Source organism: Amphiprion ocellaris, chromosome 11, assembly GCF_022539595.1.
Source record: "Amphiprion ocellaris isolate individual 3 ecotype Okinawa chromosome 11, ASM2253959v1, whole genome shotgun sequence".
NCBI classification, from domain to species: domain Eukaryota; kingdom Metazoa; phylum Chordata; class Actinopteri; family Pomacentridae; genus Amphiprion; species Amphiprion ocellaris.
The window spans coordinates 10,226,739-10,243,764 of record NC_072776.1 but is presented as its reverse complement, the minus strand read 5'-3'; the positions used below and the strand labels follow the sequence as shown (position 1 = coordinate 10,243,764).

The 17,026-nt window shown below is 40.0% G+C and overlaps 1 protein-coding gene across 2 annotated transcripts in view; it reads right to left on the bottom strand.

The window, feature by feature from the left end:
• Positions 1–10,518, bottom strand: part of LOC111575739 (potassium channel, voltage gated eag related subfamily H, member 7) — a 42,683-nt gene extending 32,165 nt beyond the window's left edge. Inside the window, exons 1-2 of one of the 2 annotated variants that reach the window (XM_055015478.1) lie at positions 9,982–10,518; positions 9,389–9,619 (exon numbers count right to left, since the gene is read on the bottom strand). In XM_055015478.1, coding sequence (XP_054871453.1) covers positions 9,389–9,619; positions 9,982–10,057 — 307 coding nt within the window. In that variant the 5' untranslated portion in view covers positions 10,058–10,518. The remainder of the gene's footprint in view (positions 1–9,388; positions 9,620–9,981) is intronic. The other variant, XM_035953220.2, reaches the window with a different exon arrangement.
• Between the last annotated feature and the right edge of the window lie 6,508 nt (positions 10,519–17,026).

The window sequence follows — 17,026 nt, the reverse complement described above, 5'->3', positions numbered from 1 at the left end:
GTGAGGCAGTGGAGCTGAAACCCAGGAATATCACAATAGCTGTGTTAGCAAAAGCTATTGAAGCCTGCAGGCATAACTGCCCACCAATAAAACGCTCTACCCACTGGACTCTGCACAATAACACAATAGCTACTTTACAGCTAAGATGACATACACTATCAATGACAGCTCTGCTAGGGGAAAAGCTATCTTGACTGTTACTTCTGAAACTACAGTTTTCAGCACGTAACGAATAACATTACACACAGACACTATAATAAAGGTGGCACCATTTGGAAATGAACGATAAAATCAAAATGTCAAGTAGTGAAGCTGTCGTATTGTCTCTCCATGTAGGTCTGTCCGTCATTCTGTGTGGCTTGTTGTGTTGCACACAGAGGACATATATTACCCGTGTTCACTGTAATCTCCTCAGGGCTCACAGACACCCTGCCAGCAGCATTCATTAGCAGTAGACTTGCTGTCTGACTAAATATAACAAGCTTGGTGTGCCTCAACATGCCAGAGTTCTGTTGGAAGGATTTCTGCATCAAAACTCCCCGAAGTAACATTGCATTGTCACCAGTAAAAATATGATGATGTGATTTTAATAAAAATGGAAAACATCAAAAATATGCGAGCTGATTTTGGAGAATAGGTAGTTTTCTCAGTTTCAAGGGTATCAAGTGAATTGATGGGAATAAATAGCGCTGCGTAGAGATGCACATGCAGTATGTGGATAATCAGACCAGCAAGTGTGGACTACACACCCATCTTTTCTGGTGTCATGGGTGCCTGGTTGTGTTACATTGCAAAGTAGGAGAGCAGTGCTTAGAGAGCAGGCAAACTGCTCTCTAAGCAGTAAATCCCCTTTTCAAAAAAAGCACTTTCCTGCATTTCCCAGAAATCCTTCACCTAATTCTACATTGTCCCTTCTGTAAAAAGGGAACATTTTTGGGACAGACTTTGATCTGTTTGATTAAACACCAAGGACATTTTTCAGAGAGAAGGGACAGACAAATGAACAAGAGTTATCCAGACTGTATTTTTCTGATAAATGCAGAATAAATTTAAATATTTAGTTATAAAGAAAAAATGCACTCTTACTCATGTTTTAAGGCATTTTGTTGACTTTATTCTAAAGTAGACAGTGGAGAGAATACAGGACTCGTGTGCAACAACATTCTCTAGCCAGAATGAACTCGGGAACACCGTGAACATGCTGCTGAATATGTTACGTATCTTTACTAGGAGAAAATCTTATTTGTTGTTAAGCTTTATCAGTTTTATGTCTACATTTATTAAAAACAGCATGACATATTTGTGAGATTATCAGATTTCTAACCACATACATACACTGCATGGGGATGGACATGTGCAAATAGCTTCTTTTGTTTTCCATAAATCTTGGTCTGAGTGCAGAATATATTAAAGAAAGCTAAGACCAAGCACTGCTAGGAATGCAAGATTCTTGATTCTCTACTTTAGGATTGAGCTGTTGGAAAAAAATACACTTTATGAAAATTGATGGTATTTTCTATGTTAGTTTGAAAAGTGTTTGAAATGACAGGCTTGTGTATTGGATTTTTTGTTCATATGTAGAAATGAAAAACATTCCTCACTATTGCTCTTTCTAAGTGGGAAAACACATGCAAAACCCCTTTTGCTCCATAGTTCAGGCGTGAATGCCCATATGTACATTTTGCTAGTTGTTGAGTTGTCTTGTTTTTTTGTGTCTTGGCTTCATTAGGCAGTTGCAGTACAGATCCACAAGAAGCATGTGGACAGAGAGCAGGGGAATGACACGCAGCAAAGGTCGAGTCGAACCAGGGACTCAGCTGTGCAGGGCATTTTCGCTCATGTCGTATGCGCCCTAACCACTCAGCCATCCGGTCACTCGCTTATCTAAGCCTTTCTGAGTAGCAATATGAACTGTCCATTAAATATGAATTGCTTCAGTTCGCTGAATGCAGCAGTGAGCATATAAATTAAAAATACGCCTGTCTTCACAACAGCGGGGTTTCCCTGCTACATATTTGCGTGTTTACATGTAAACATACAGTCTTCATGCTCTAAAGGAAGTTTTTCTTTATGGAATATGTCACACAATGCAAATAAGACCGATGTAACTGCATTATCAATAGACAGTACTGTTTGTGAAAAACATAAATAATAATAATGATAAGAAAATAATAATAATAAACCGAAGATTTATATGAATATTTATTAGTAATAGTTGTTAATAAAAATGGAGATCTAATGTACATCACACAGAGCTAATGCGATGTGTGCAGCCAAGATGTTAAATTCAGCAGAAATATTTCTGGCCAGGAGTTTACCTTAGCAGAAGGGGAAACAATGGTCATGCTTAAAGGCTAAGCCATGGGGGTCCCTTCTCATCTGGTCTCCTGCTGAATGTCACCTCTACCAAAATGGATGAAAAGGAAGCTTCTTCTAACTGGTAAATTGAGTCAGCAGAGACTGCAGAGACTCTAAATTTGATTTGATACCACACTTTAATCAGTACCACGTAAATTTTGTAAACCTAAATATATACGTACAGTGCTCTGGATCTGGTAAACGAAAACTTTCAGCAAGAAGAACAAGGAGAGCTGTTCTTTCCTTCACCTTAACTCACTGGAAATGTACCATGTGATCAGCAGAGTCACTCATGATCTGAAGAAAGGCGTCATGGCCACTGGTTTAGAACAACTGTGTTATTCATCTTTCTTGTTGAGTTCCAGCAAAGGGTAGACATAAAGGAATTTCAGTGACGCAATTTAAAAACAAAGCTCACTTGATTTTGTTGCTCTTTCTAAATATACTTTCAACAGAAGCATGTTTGGGTTATCCCCTAATTTATATTGCCAGAAGCATTCTATGAAACTTGTGTAAAAACACTGTTTATAGATAATGTGTGACCTTGTAAAAATGCCCTCATCTGATGTTACAAGATAACAAAAGAAAACATCAAATCAAAATCATTAAATTAAACTCAAGCCATAGAATATATTTATATATTTATATTTACTGAATTCAAATGATAAGATTCTCTTGTCACCCCAAGTGTCACCACAAACAAACTGTCAGACAGATTCATGAGAAGAGATGTTTTTTTTTTCAGAATCTTTGAGGAAGGATTTTAGATTTCTAATTTGACCTATTTGTAAGCCATTTTGATACCACTGTGTTCTATATTAGGAGCAAAGAGTCACAGAATGGGGAAAGCTTTGGCGAAATACATAACAGTACTTTTTCTGAAAAAAAAATATAATTCATTCCTATACTCCACTTGTGAAAGAAGCTTTATGTGACATTGAAAACAATGTGTACTGTGGGCCTAAGCCCTTAACAGGGAGTACACTCACAGTCTTATCGTCGCTGCCTGTTTTATTTTGTCAAAACATTTTTCTCTGTTTTCTCTGCCAGGGCATTTTTAACTTTTAATGTTGTTTTTTTCATTTTGCTTCTTAATGAGGTACACAATTCATAGAACAAAAAGGTATCTGCATTCCCACACCACTCTTGTTGTTCTTATGTTTCATATCCTCCCTGCCTTATCATAAACAGGTTATCAACTTTAAAAAGTTCACATTTGATCGCTATAAGCCAACAGACTTTCACCCAGAAGAATTAACTTTGAGTCCCATCTCTGTTTTTACTTGGTGTTTCTTGTGCTTTCAGTTGGTGTTTTGTAAAGTTAAAGCACAAAATGATAGATTAGATTTGGATATGGATTATATTTTTCATTAAAAAAAAAAAAAAAAAACAAAAAAAAACCACACACACATCCTGTTGTGCAACATATTACAAAGCTCCATTTTGTGCATGTCCAGGGCAACGATGCCACTTAATTAACCAACAGCAAGTGGTTGATTAAGTTATGAGGGTTAAGGCCAGTTCATGGTTTTTATTTCTACATGTCCACAGGGATACATGTGACACGAATTTCGTCATCCGCCAAATCAGCATGAATTTATTTGTGGGCGCTGGTGGCAGCACAAAATTTATGACCTAAACCCAGACAACAAGTAGAGCTTAAAACAAATGCTTGTTATGAGGAGATGCTGTAGTAGAAGATTCTCGGTCACCAAAAGAGTTCTAATTAAAGTAGTTGCTGCTGGAGTTTGGAGATGCTTTGATTTAAACATGCTTTCCATCGGCAGTGCCTAAACACAGTGGAATGTTCTAAATTCTCAAGGTATCCCGTGCTGTGTCGAATAATCACGGTTTTAAAGCCCAATCTGTACATAGCTGCTGCTAGATGTAAAAAAGTGCAAAGTCATAACCAGCCTTTCAAAAACGTCCATGGGAGCCCTGTCTGTTTTTGTATAGCATTCTATATGTACAGTATGAACAGAACCACATGGGGGTCCACTGTCCACTTTAAAAGCCAGCACCAGTCATGCGGAAAGCACAGATTGACCTTTACTTTGTGTTCGGTAATGAGAATGGATGGTCATCCGCCCACTGAGCACACAAGAAGGTTTAGGAAGTCCTTATTGCTCCATATGTATGGGAATAATGTAATAATCCTGATAACACTTGAATCAGGTGAAACAGATAATATGCCTGAACATGTGATGTGATTTTGGATATTGAGCTCATAATGTTCTATACTTTAGTTTGACAGTGATGTGATTGTGTGGTTTTGATGTTAGTAGAGATACTGCGTATACCTGCATACTGTAGTGTTTGCCTTTTACTATTTACTAGCATGCTCAATAGTTTCCTTAAGAATTTCAGTTTGTGTTGCAGCTCAGTTTTGTATTGTTCTGTATGAGTAGTCTGTTTTTAGTGTCTCCAGAAGCTGCTACAACTTACAGCGTTTCCGCTTGTGCTGTCGGAAAATGCTCTATTTTTATGCTGGTGAAGGAGGTGAAGGCATCTTTTAATTGGCATACATTTTATATGTTTACTGCACATTATTGTCCTCAGTATTTCCCATTTGCATGCGTTTTCTTAAGTTGTAGTGCTTTCAACTGTCTCTGCCTGTAGCAAGTGCTTTGAACTGCTCTCTCCTTTATGTTTATATTTACATGTGACATGATTAACTTCTGACCCTGGTAAATATAAATATACGTGAACAATAGTGTGGAGTACGTGAACCACTGAAGACTGCTGACTATTTAGGTTTCCGGCAGTTTGACCTTCCTGTTTTTCTCCAACACACAACTCAGCACATCATAATAGGTACTATCCAAGCATGGCCATAGCTGCAAGAGAGCAGTTTGTACCACCGAGGGAGTGAATGTTCATTCATTCCCTGACCTTTATACAGAGTGTTTCCCTGTGAGCCAAGAAATGTTATTTACACCTGCTTGAATAAATGGACAGTGTATTAAGACTAGCTCCCTTTTCATGATGGAAATTTCATTACTGAAGATTCTATTTCCATCATGAATTTTTAAAACATTGCTGCTTAATCAAGAGATCCTTTGGGCACTATTACATGATGACTCACAGGTCAAACAGAGTTGCAGTGAAACCGTAAGATGCCTTAAAGACATAAACACGTAGTTGTGTTTATATTTGTACAGTGGAGCGCTATACATTTTTAAATCTTATTAAAGAAAAGAGAAGCTTTTTCTCATGTGCTTTTCGATTTTGATGTATCAAGGCCCCATATTAATCTGCATAAGCTGATCTGGTTTAGGAAGAAAGACGAGTAGTATTGTTGAAAGCTGATTTTTGCTTTTGTATCTTCCTACCAATGTACTTTCCACAACTGCAGCTCTTAAACATAGCCCTGCGACCACTGCCTGATAGTACGTCTTGTCTAATGAAATCTGACATGTTTCTCTTTTAAGGCTATTCTGCTTAAGCCAATACACAACATCACTGGGGCATAGCCTGTCAGGATTATGGCATAGGAAGAGGCCATGCAAGCTAACCCTTTGTTTAGAGTCCTTGGGCCTTGTGGCTATATCTCGCCTCAGTGAGAGTGCTGTGAGCTACGCAGCCTGGCCTAATTTCATCTTCAATCAGTGTCTTCAGAGCCATCAGGGATAACTAGCAGCTCCAGCTCAAAGTGCATTTTATTTGTGTTTACGTTTATCAATTCATGATATTTTGCTCGGCGATCTTTTATTCTGTTTAATTTAGCACAAATGTTCACGGACTGAATGCGCTGGATGGTAAACTGTAAGCGAACATACAGTAACTGAACAATAAATGAGCTCAACGTGCTTCTCCTTGTGACCAATAAACTGGTTCCACATTGTAAATATAGGCAGAAATGTTAGCAAATGATCCACTATTTCAACAAAGACACCATATTTCCAACAGTGGAGCAAATATTCATTTGACCTGTTTCAAGTTATCCTAAGCTATAGCATGCAATACCAAGTTTTCATTGTACTTAATACATAGTACAGTTTGGTACATCTGCTTGGACAATCTGATTTCACTTTAACCTCATACTGTGAGACACCAAAGAGGGCTGAGTGTCATGAAAAATGGATGTGCTCTTTGGAGAGCAGTCATCCAAGTGTTCTGCAGCACACCTTGTGTACTGTAGGCACTCTGCGTCCCCTCGCTCCCCTGCCACTAAACCCTCAGCAGGGGTAGATGGCCCTTCAGTCCCCTTGGTGGGGAGTCACCTATGAAACCCAGCACCCACGCACACCACATGTCTCAGATCATTCAGCACGGTTAGCTAAGCTGCCGCTGTTATGTAGCCATTATCCATTTAACTTCTCTCTGCTCCACGGTGTCAGCTTCCTTTTGTTAAGACTCATTCAGGTACAAAGTATTATTACACCCCGTGGAATAGGATAGCTTGACAAAGCCATCAAGGGAAAGCATTTATCTCATTGAGTATGTACCATAGCTGGAAGAAGACTGCATGTGTGGTATCTCCTCTCGCAACCCGTCTTGGTTGTTCACATTAGAGGGAACACAAAAATTAAATGAAAATAACCTCATGCCAAAGACCGCTGCTGTGCTCCCACGGTCGCCATTGTTCCGCTACTTTTAATTTTGAAGCGTGCGCATAAACAGCTTAACTTTTTGTTGCCTTTTCAGTGAAAAGAGTGAAAGCTTTGTTGCTCCTAATGTTGCACGGCTTTTCTCAAAGCCAAATCTGACTTTTAAAGATTTCCCACAACCCACACTCTGTCACATTTTAGTTCATCTAAACACTGATATTTAAGGCATATATTTAACGTAACTGAATCTCCAATGTGGAAAAAAACAAGGTAGAAATAGAATCCTGGTAACCTGTCTGAGCCGAGGCTGGTTTACTTTGTGATTTGTGGAATACAGTAGGTGCTTGCAAAATAGAGGGTTTTAATACAAAGGATTAACTGATTTGCATTAAGACTGATAACTTGAAATACAGTTAGGAGAGGAGACATGGAATACAACCACTTTCAAGCCATCAGCTTCAATTTGTAGCGCATCTAGAATCAATAAGGTTATTGCTCTCAAGGATGGCATGAATCTTTCATTTCCCCATAGCAGTGGGAGCGTGTGAGTTGTCCTCCATACCAGTTTAATGCATTTACTCTGTAAGCTGCTCATTCCCAGTCACTGCACTGTCAGCCCTGACATCTTTATTCATGAGCACACATGCTCACTATAAATTCCTCTGAGGAGTATTAAGAGTTGTGTCTTGAAGCCGTGATGCACACCAGGGAGGATTGTGAGGAGACTGGGAGCGACGATTATGTTGGAAGGTTTCATCCGCCACGCTTTGAATATTACAGGCGCATGAGGTTTAGATGGGGGACAAAAAACATGTATGTAAAAATGGGAGGATGGTAAATGAAGTTGCTTCAAAATCCTTCTTGTCATTGCTGTTTGTGCTCCCGCAAAACAGGCCCCGGAGTGTGTTGTGTGATTGTCTTGCAGGTTTCTGTAACAATCTATTTTAGCAGCGTAGCAGCTGGCTCTTGGTATGTACATGATTAGCACAGAAAAAAAAAAAGAAATGCAAGCTGATGGCTGCTGATGGTAGATTAAACATGTATCCATGGCCTAGAATCTAATCAAACTCACAATTAAAAATTAAAGTCCTTGCTCCTTATGATTAAATAAAATATCACCTCTTTTTTCCCCAGCTTATATTTCTCATATAGAGTACTGCTGTGTGTACATGCCTCGGAAGTTATCACAAAGTAAAGAGTTCAAAACAATAGCAGCATCACACACACACAAAAGTCTCTGGCTGGATCAAAATTTTCAAAAATAAAAGCCTGTTCTTGCAGCTCTCAGACTGCACTGACAGCTATATCATGCTGACCATAAAAAGCTCATGTGCGAGCATGGCAGGAGGTGGTCAATCTGCGGATTTATGTCAGAGTGGTAACACCGTATTAATTCTCTCTGACTCAGGATTGCTGTCTCTGCAGTGCACCATTCATAACAGGACTGGGATTGGTGAAAAGTGAATGACAAACACCAGTCTGCCATTGAAGGGGGAGCGCTTTCATGCTAAGCTGCAACCTATCACGTGTATAGCAACTCATACAGGTCATCAACTAGATCCAGTGTCTGCGAAGCAACCGTGCTAAAAACGCAAAAAGACTAAATACACTGCAGAGCCTCAAATCCACAGCCAGTGTTTTGCATTTGAAATGTGTAACACACAACAAGCATTCATTGCATTGTAGAGTCAGAAAACATAACATACGTTATAGGGCAGCAGGTGAGCCGTGTCTCCAACATTGTTTCTCTCAGCCCATCAAAGCAGAAAAACTGTGTATCACACCATGACCTGATATAGAACCTCCTGTTTCATCCTCCATCTGCAGCTTATTGCACAATGCATGTGAAATACAAAACAGTGACTATTTTAGGCACTTGCTGTGAATAATATACATGTCAAAAATTACACATGCTGTAATTCTACAACTGTTTATTCCATATGTTCTCACATAGAGCTACTGTTTTACTCACATATAGACGATTATACTTGCATGAATGCACCCAAAGAGAAATACTATTTTCACTCTGCAGTGCCCCCAAACACTAAAAGCAGAAAGGCAGCTCAAAAAGACAATAGTTCTAATGTTTAATCATTTTAATTTGGGTATTATCGAAGCAGCTATTCTGTGTGGCTGAGTTTTTGTCTTGCTTCACAGGAACACTCTTGTGGACCGTTCTTGTGATCTTGCGGAGCATCAAAGTTATCTGTTTACCTTTACACAGCGGCGCATGAATAACTCCAGCATAAAGTTACAGGACGGAGTTATTTTAGAGCTGACTGCCCTTGCTGTTGCCCTCTTGTACATCTTGTAACTGACTCTGGCTGGTTCGTAACCAACTGACAGGCCACATCATGAGGTGGATACAATGAGGAGCCGCAGTGGGTGATCTCTCAGGAGCAGCACGTCACAAAAGACGCCTCTCGGCTTACGGGGCTTGCTGTGACAGTCTGCACTCCTGCGCCAGGTCAGTTACTCACCATCCTTGCGGTAGTAGGTGATCTCCACCTTGCGCTCCTCTGAGCCGAGCACCGCCTGTGCCACCTGGCTGATGGCCTCTTTGTCCGTCAGGTCGCCGTGGAGGAAGTCGCAGGTGCACGGCTTCTGCATGATGTCCGGTCTGGAGAAGCCTGTCATCTCACAGAAGCCATCATTGCAGTAGATGATTGCACAGTTCTCCACCCTGGCGTTGGCTATCACAAATTTCCGGTCTGCATGGACAGAGAAAATATGTAGAGGTTGATGTGCACTGCTTGGTGTGGCACAGCTGATCCTAGAGGTTACACCATGATGGCTCAGATGCAACACCAGCAATCTAGTTGATTAAGTTCACAACATTTTTAGTCATATTGCATAAAAAATATTGATCTATTTGAGCTAACAACATTTCAGCTTGTCTTATGTGTCCTTTTATGAAAGACAGTCATCCTAAAGGTTTGCTTTTATGGGAAAGAACAACTTAATCATAAGATAAAATGACATTTATTCACTCATCATCTTTATCTCAAGTGTTAATTTGTCAAAACATTTACTTTCTTTTGCAGTAGAATTAATACTATAAGAAGATACTCACTCTGACCCTCGAATTTCCGAATAATTATTCCAAGGAAAGTGTTTTGTGGCGCAACGTGACCTCTTCTCACAGGCATGTTTACACTCAGAAATATTCCACGATCTCCAACAGAAGCGCTTTTTAAAATTTTTTTGTTTTTTTTCACAAGTAAATCCCGAAGTTACAAATGTTGGCTTCGTTGTGATGTTTCCTCTCCTTTCCTTTTTTTCTATTTACCAACGCGCCGTGCCCGACGCGAGCACTCTTTCCACTTTAAATGACCTTCCTACTTCGCCGGGGAGTTATTTATCCCGCTTGTATGCCGGAACATGTGAATGCCTCCTCGCCGAGACGCACGGAATCGGGGAGGATTGCCGGAGTTCGAGTCACTTCGCGGAGCATTTCGCGTTGAGTTGAGGATGGCTGCGATCCTGACGTCCTCTGTCGCGGTGTGTTGGGCGCATACAGTGGACAGTGGGTAATATGCCAAGGGGAGTGACGTTGCTCCCCGGGGGCTTAGTTCCCTCTGCCTCGGGTATGGATAAGTCCCAGCCTTGTGCAGCGCCACTGAGCATCATCAGAATGTGCGCACAATATGCCGCCCCGTGTGAAAAAATGGCATTTTCCATCTCCATACGGAATGCACACTTTTAGTGGAGAGTTACACCGAAACGTGCAGCAGTTTTACACAATACGAGCTTTATTCTATATTTGCTGTTTCATTGCACTCGTGGGGAAAAAAAACCTTCCTTTGCATGGTAACCTTTAAAAATAGCAACTACTTGTAGTATTACTAAGCACACAGAAAAGGTCTCCAAATGTGCCGAAAGTTATTGCATGTAAAATAAAGCTGGTTGGAAGCCGGGAGTCACCAGTGTGAGATATTACACTACTATAACTCTATATACATCCACTGATTTAAATATGTATTTTAAGCTTTTTAGTAAGTTAGTGGAACAAAAGTATGGAAAATATCCTTATTTCCATTCTTGGGTAGCTCAGAAATTCTCATTACATTTCATAAAGCAAGTGTGACAACTGTAGTTATGGTTACAGCTGAGGTTATGTGCTTGACTTTGTTTGTCACTGCTGATTGGCAAATTTGATCAACTACCAACAGAGCCACACTAGTTGTTTGCCCCTCTAATGCTAAGCTAATGTGTAGCTTGCTATAGATTAGCATTGAATGAACCCTTAGCAGGAAAGTAAGACTTATTTCTCAAAATAAAGAGCAATTTTCTCACGAGCTCAGGTGGAATGAATACACTGAATGAATAATATTTGCAGAATAGTTGATATGCATGCTATGTAACAGAACTGCCAGATGTGACAAAAGTTCAGAAATGTGCAGAAGGCAGCATTGCTTGTGTCAAACTCCCACTATTATATGATATCATCTTTTAGAAACACAGGTAAATGCCCTAAATATATATGCACTTATAGATTTATATAGCATTTCTGCTAATTTTACCTTTTATCAAGACTATGTGGCTCTGTACAGCCTGCAGTTTACTGATCCCTCTGTTAGTTTGGTGGAATTGCAAAACTACACCTCAGAAATTCCTAATGCACAATGTTTTGGTGAATTCATTTTAGAAGAGTTTTGTTTGGCTGGAGTAGTTTAAAGTCTTGTTTAGTTGAGGTACGTGACCTTTTTTGGGGAGATTTTGGGGCTATTGTTGCTGTCCTTGGTGCTGAAGAGGATGATAAGTAAATTCAGGTGATCCAGATCATGAAATCCAGACTAGATGTAGTTTTGGCACATAGGGGAAAACCTTTAAACACCTGCTGTTTTTGTGAAAAATGTGTTTACACAACAGTTACTGAAAGTTGTAGGGTTTACTTCATTATGCACCAGCTCTACTGTGTGTGGCTGATGTGTTTACTGTTGCTGGTTAACATGAAAATTGTTGAAGTGAAAGGAGAAGCATGGATATATTTAGAGAGCTGAATAAAGCATTGCGACTGAGCCTTGCTGCCAATTTATCTTAGTGCTCACTTGTGTTGCTGTAACAAAAATCTGCTGTTTCCTAAAAGCACATTCCCCAGATATGTCCAGTATAAAGTGGCATTGGTGAAACTGTTGACATGATGCCTCTGCAAAAAAAGAAAATTACTATTCTTTGTATTATGGATTTTAAATCCATTGAGGTTGCACAATTGCAAACTTTTGCATTCCAGAGTCTAAAAAGATAGATTTTTTATCTGTGTGACATAATCCTAGTGTAAAGTGCAGTGGAAAAGCACAGACTTTTCTTCTCAGACTAGAGACTGCAGCACAGCACAGCTGGGGAAACACTTATGTGCAGGTGCTGTGGGATGCACATAGAGGCAAACCCAGAAGCTACAAAATGTGGTTACTGTGCAGGTAAGCAAGTTTTTAGGTTGCTTCCTGACTTGTGAAAAAGGCATTTAAAATCTAGTGCATGAAAGGTACAATGTTGGTATATTCAACCGTATTTCACAACACGGTATCTTCCATCCGATTGCAGTAGTTTCTCACTATCTTGGTGCACTTTTTATGCCGGGAATTTGTGTCACAGTTATTGATTTAATGAGCTGCATTGTTTGTGTAGTTTTGCAAGTTTCTAATAACTTAGGAACACATACTGTTCATAAAACTTTCCAGAAAAGTCAAGCTCTCATTAACATGAGGTGGCTGAGGTGCTGTCCATGGTCCTGCAGTTACAGTACCATCCTCTCAGCACTGAGGAAAAACCCATATACTCTCTGTCTCACACACACACACATATATGAACACTTCCCCCCTGGGATTTCCATGAATGAGTGCATGAAAAACAGAGACATCAAATTTTGGCTAAATCTGTGCTTCCAGGTGGCGAAAAAATTAGAATGTATGCATAATGCAAACCTGCACTTCCACTCTGGAAACATCTGTCCCAGTGTTTCAGCTTGAGCTCATCCAGCATCTGGCCAACTGGGAATTAGTGTGCATAACACGAAATCCAGAAATCATTCATATTTCATCAATATCAAGATGACGTGCATATTTGTATGTATTTAATCAGTAACCACTTGGCGCAGGAGTTATTTGCTTGTAAACATTGACTGGTGTGTTATTTTGCAGCCTTCCCCTGTACTTCCTAGGAGCTTGTGTAGAGATGCAAGTGTGTGTATTAGGGTGTAAAAACACAAGATTCAGATTTATTGACCAACGCTTTGATGATTGGATCTGTTCTGTTGTTTTGCACTGCTCTGGGAAAAGAGTTTGCTTAAAAAGTCAGCTTGGAATTTTTGATTTTTTTTCCTTTAGAGGTAGCATACAAGATAATGTTGCAGTCTCTCCTCCTGTACCCTTAAATGGAGACATCCCCAGGCCACAGAGCTTTGTCTGCTGTATTTTATTGAATCACTGTTGCATTAAGCCAGTGTGCAGCTCATATCCATTGCTCACAACACAGCCACAGTTGAACCTTTCAGAGGACAGTCATTACTCACTAACTATTAAGTTACAAAATCATGTATTTTTTTTTCTTCTGTTGTTTGTTTAGCTTTGCATCTTATGGTGAAAATTCACCAATGAATAACAATAACATGACTTTAAATACATCCAAGTCAAAGTTTATAATCATTTGGAGCAGACTACGGATAGTAAACATCCTCCAGCTGCATCTGTCTGTGCAGGGCCCCAAATAAGATGGAAGTCAATCAAATTACTGGGAATCACACTGGATCACTATCTTTTGTAGTCTGAGTATATTGATAATATCAGAAAGAAAGGAAAAAAAGAAATGAGGTTGCCAGGAAATGTTCCTTTTCGCCACTCCTTTAGTTATGAAAACTATTATTAGTTCATTAGTGTTATCTCATTTAGACTTTTCTTCAGTTCTGTGGTCTGCTGCTACTAAAAAAAAGGTCCTAATATACATCAACTAGTCCAGAATAAAGCTACCAGGATAGTTATAGCATGTAGATACCAGCATTACTGAAATGCAAAGCAGACTGCTCTGGGTCCCAGTAGATTCTGTTATTTCCAGAACATCATCAAAATGGAACACACACAATGAGAGAATTAAGTCGCGCTCCCACCTTGAAGAGATACATAAAAATACATCTTAGCTTTACTATATGAGTGGTCATATCTGAAGGAGCTCGGATTACTCCTGTTTTTGGTCTATTGTGTTGAGAATGACGATGCCTTTATTAGTTTTACCTTTGGTTGCGGTTCAGTTTTGATGCTTTCATGTGGGTTCGTATATGATTCTGTGATGTATTTTGGGATTGTTGACCCCAGAGAGACGATAAACTGCCATGGACGAGGCTAATGGGGATCCAAATAAATAAACAAATAAACATCCCAGGACCCGGAGTTGTTACTGTTATCTACATTCTTATGACTAATGTGAAAAATGTCATTGCCGAGTGCATCTCGCTGCAGTTAACTTAGCTGATTAATACTGTCAGATATGCTGACTGGTAAAAACAAAGGGTAACCATGGGTGGGTGAAGGGTGATATTAAGTGAGAGTTGCACGCGAGGGAAAACAAGGTTCCCATGCAGAGCTGTTTGCCTTGGGTAAAGACGCAGTGTACAACTAATTCAGTGCGTTTGTTCACTTCACAATGCATCTGCACTGTGCATGTAAATTACACCTAAATAAGATATTAAATAAATAAGTAAAATAAATAAATGTGCACCATGCAGCTCTTACTATGCTGATGTTCATAGAGCATTTACCCTAATGGCCTGCTACCTGATCTTTTATCTTGAATTGCTGTGACTCAAACAAGATGCATGAAGCTATTAAATCCATTGTCAATGACATGCAGCCATGTCCGCGACTGGATAACATGATGACATCCATCGCTCTGTGGCTCGTAATTGGTCTGTTGGGCTGCGATACTTTCAGGTTTGAGTGATTCTCTGAAAGGGAGGAAAGTGCTGTAGTGAAGAGGGAGCACCCAGATTCAAACCTCTGTGTCAGAAAGCATCCATCTTTCGAGCAACAAAATGAATGTCTAGCTGCTCGGGTAGAGATTGGTGTCTCACACCTTAACTCAACTCCTGAATGTAAAGAGGGAAAGTGGAAACGCAATTTCTGCACAAAAATGTCCTTTTCGGATTATAATACACTAAATTGCAACAAAAAGTGAGTCATTGTGTAAATCATGAGAAATCTACCTTTTTTACAGCTTCAAAGGATTCTTGGATTTCTGGATATTGCGATGTTTTGAAAAATCACACTGCCATTCATTCATTCAGTCATTCATTCATTCAGTGCACATAATCTCTGAGCATTTAGAGCAATCTGAAAAACAGCAGCAGCCGTGGCAGCATCCAGAGTCCAGAGCCTAATCCAGGTCTCACGGCACGACTGCTCTCTCTGTCTCTCTCTCAGCCCCTCTACTCTCTCTGCTGCTGTGGCCTATTCACTTACACCCATGGAGCAAAGTTGCAGGGCTTACTCATTGTTCATATAAACCATTACGGCCCTGTTTCTGGGAATAATCCACAACTGCAAAACAAACCAGAGTGCTATTGCTGCTTCTGCTGCTGTGCCTTACCTCATACACCACTGCACACGTTCTGCACCATCTGCCCCCAATGAGAGGGAAAAAAAATGGCCACCCTGCACTTTTGGCTTAGTATGAGACTTCACAATACCATTTAATCTACCAGAGGTCAGCGCTTTGTCCCGTAGGCTCTATTAAAAATGTATCACACCAGCTAAAAAAAAAAAGAAGCTTTGACAAAATTACACAGAAAGACTAAATAAAAGCATGAACAGTTATTTTTTTCCTGCTGCCTTGGGCACAAATATTGTTTTGCATCATTGTGTGTCGCATGTTTCCATTCATTTGCAGGGTCAGAAAAACTACAGCATCTGTCCCCAGAGTCGCCACTGTTAGGCCTAGTGTGAATGCAGCTGCAGTCTCTGGGCACAGGCACCATATGCTGCCACCCACAAACAGCCGACAAAGTCATCTGACAGTGAACCGCTGTCTGCGTGGCTTGCATTACCATTTGCCTTTGTCCAGCCCGTGACTGCTGATTCATCACACAAGCCAGGCATCTCCTGTAGGTCAGCCATCCATTGTTGTTTATCAGACTGGCAGTGGAAGGAGAATTAGTCCTGATACATAAAGCTTACACAAATCCTGCTGGGGCAAATTATATTCATGGATTACGCATGGAAGCACTGCGAAAAGGACAACACATATAGGAAATTCCAATTAAAGATAATTTCCCTCAGATTAACAAACAAAGCATCAATGAGAGATCATTAAGACCGGGGGTGATGTTAGCGTCAGTCATTGCTCACACTGTGAAATAATTAGGGTTCATGTAAAACAACCTGAAGTGGCATTAAAGCCTTTCATCTTTTCCTAATGGTAGGAGTTTCCCACTGAGGTCATCAGCATCGGCGCTATGTCTTTTTTTTGCCAGTGGAAATAGCTCTCCGAGGCTACTGCAAAACATTATTATAGATCGTTTGTTCGCGGGCAGTCTAATGCCAGATGACATGCAAAGGCCACCGTCACTGAACTTTTTCCCACTAAGAAACAATTTACCTTTATGAATAATTAAAATCTTGCCAATTAAAATCTGATGCTGACTAAAAAACACACCATTCCGCATCTCTTTGATGACCTTCTGATGTGACTGAAGATTAATCATTTTCAATAAGCAGTAAGTGTTGTGCTGCTGCTGAAACAAACGGTGCAGAATCTCTTAGACTGAAGACGTTAAAGTAACAATTGTTTCCGAAAAGCAAACTCATTAGCTACATTTATACACTTATAATAGTAGCGCTTGTTTTGGCAGCGGATGATGATGAGTCACATCCAGTCTGACAAATGACAAATTATAGAGACGTCTCTACAGCTCTATTACAACCTTCTCACGTTGCTTCATAGATTAAAGACAAATGACACCCTTGAACATCTTAAATACTGAATATAATGGTAGCCATAGTAGTACATTCCTATAAGGATGCAGTAGCAGCGTCCTCACTGCATCTCCAGGAAAAATGTGTAAAACAAATGTCATCAAGATGTGGAAAAGCTTGAGCTACTGCCATCTTCTTGCCAAGTTTTAGGAGGAG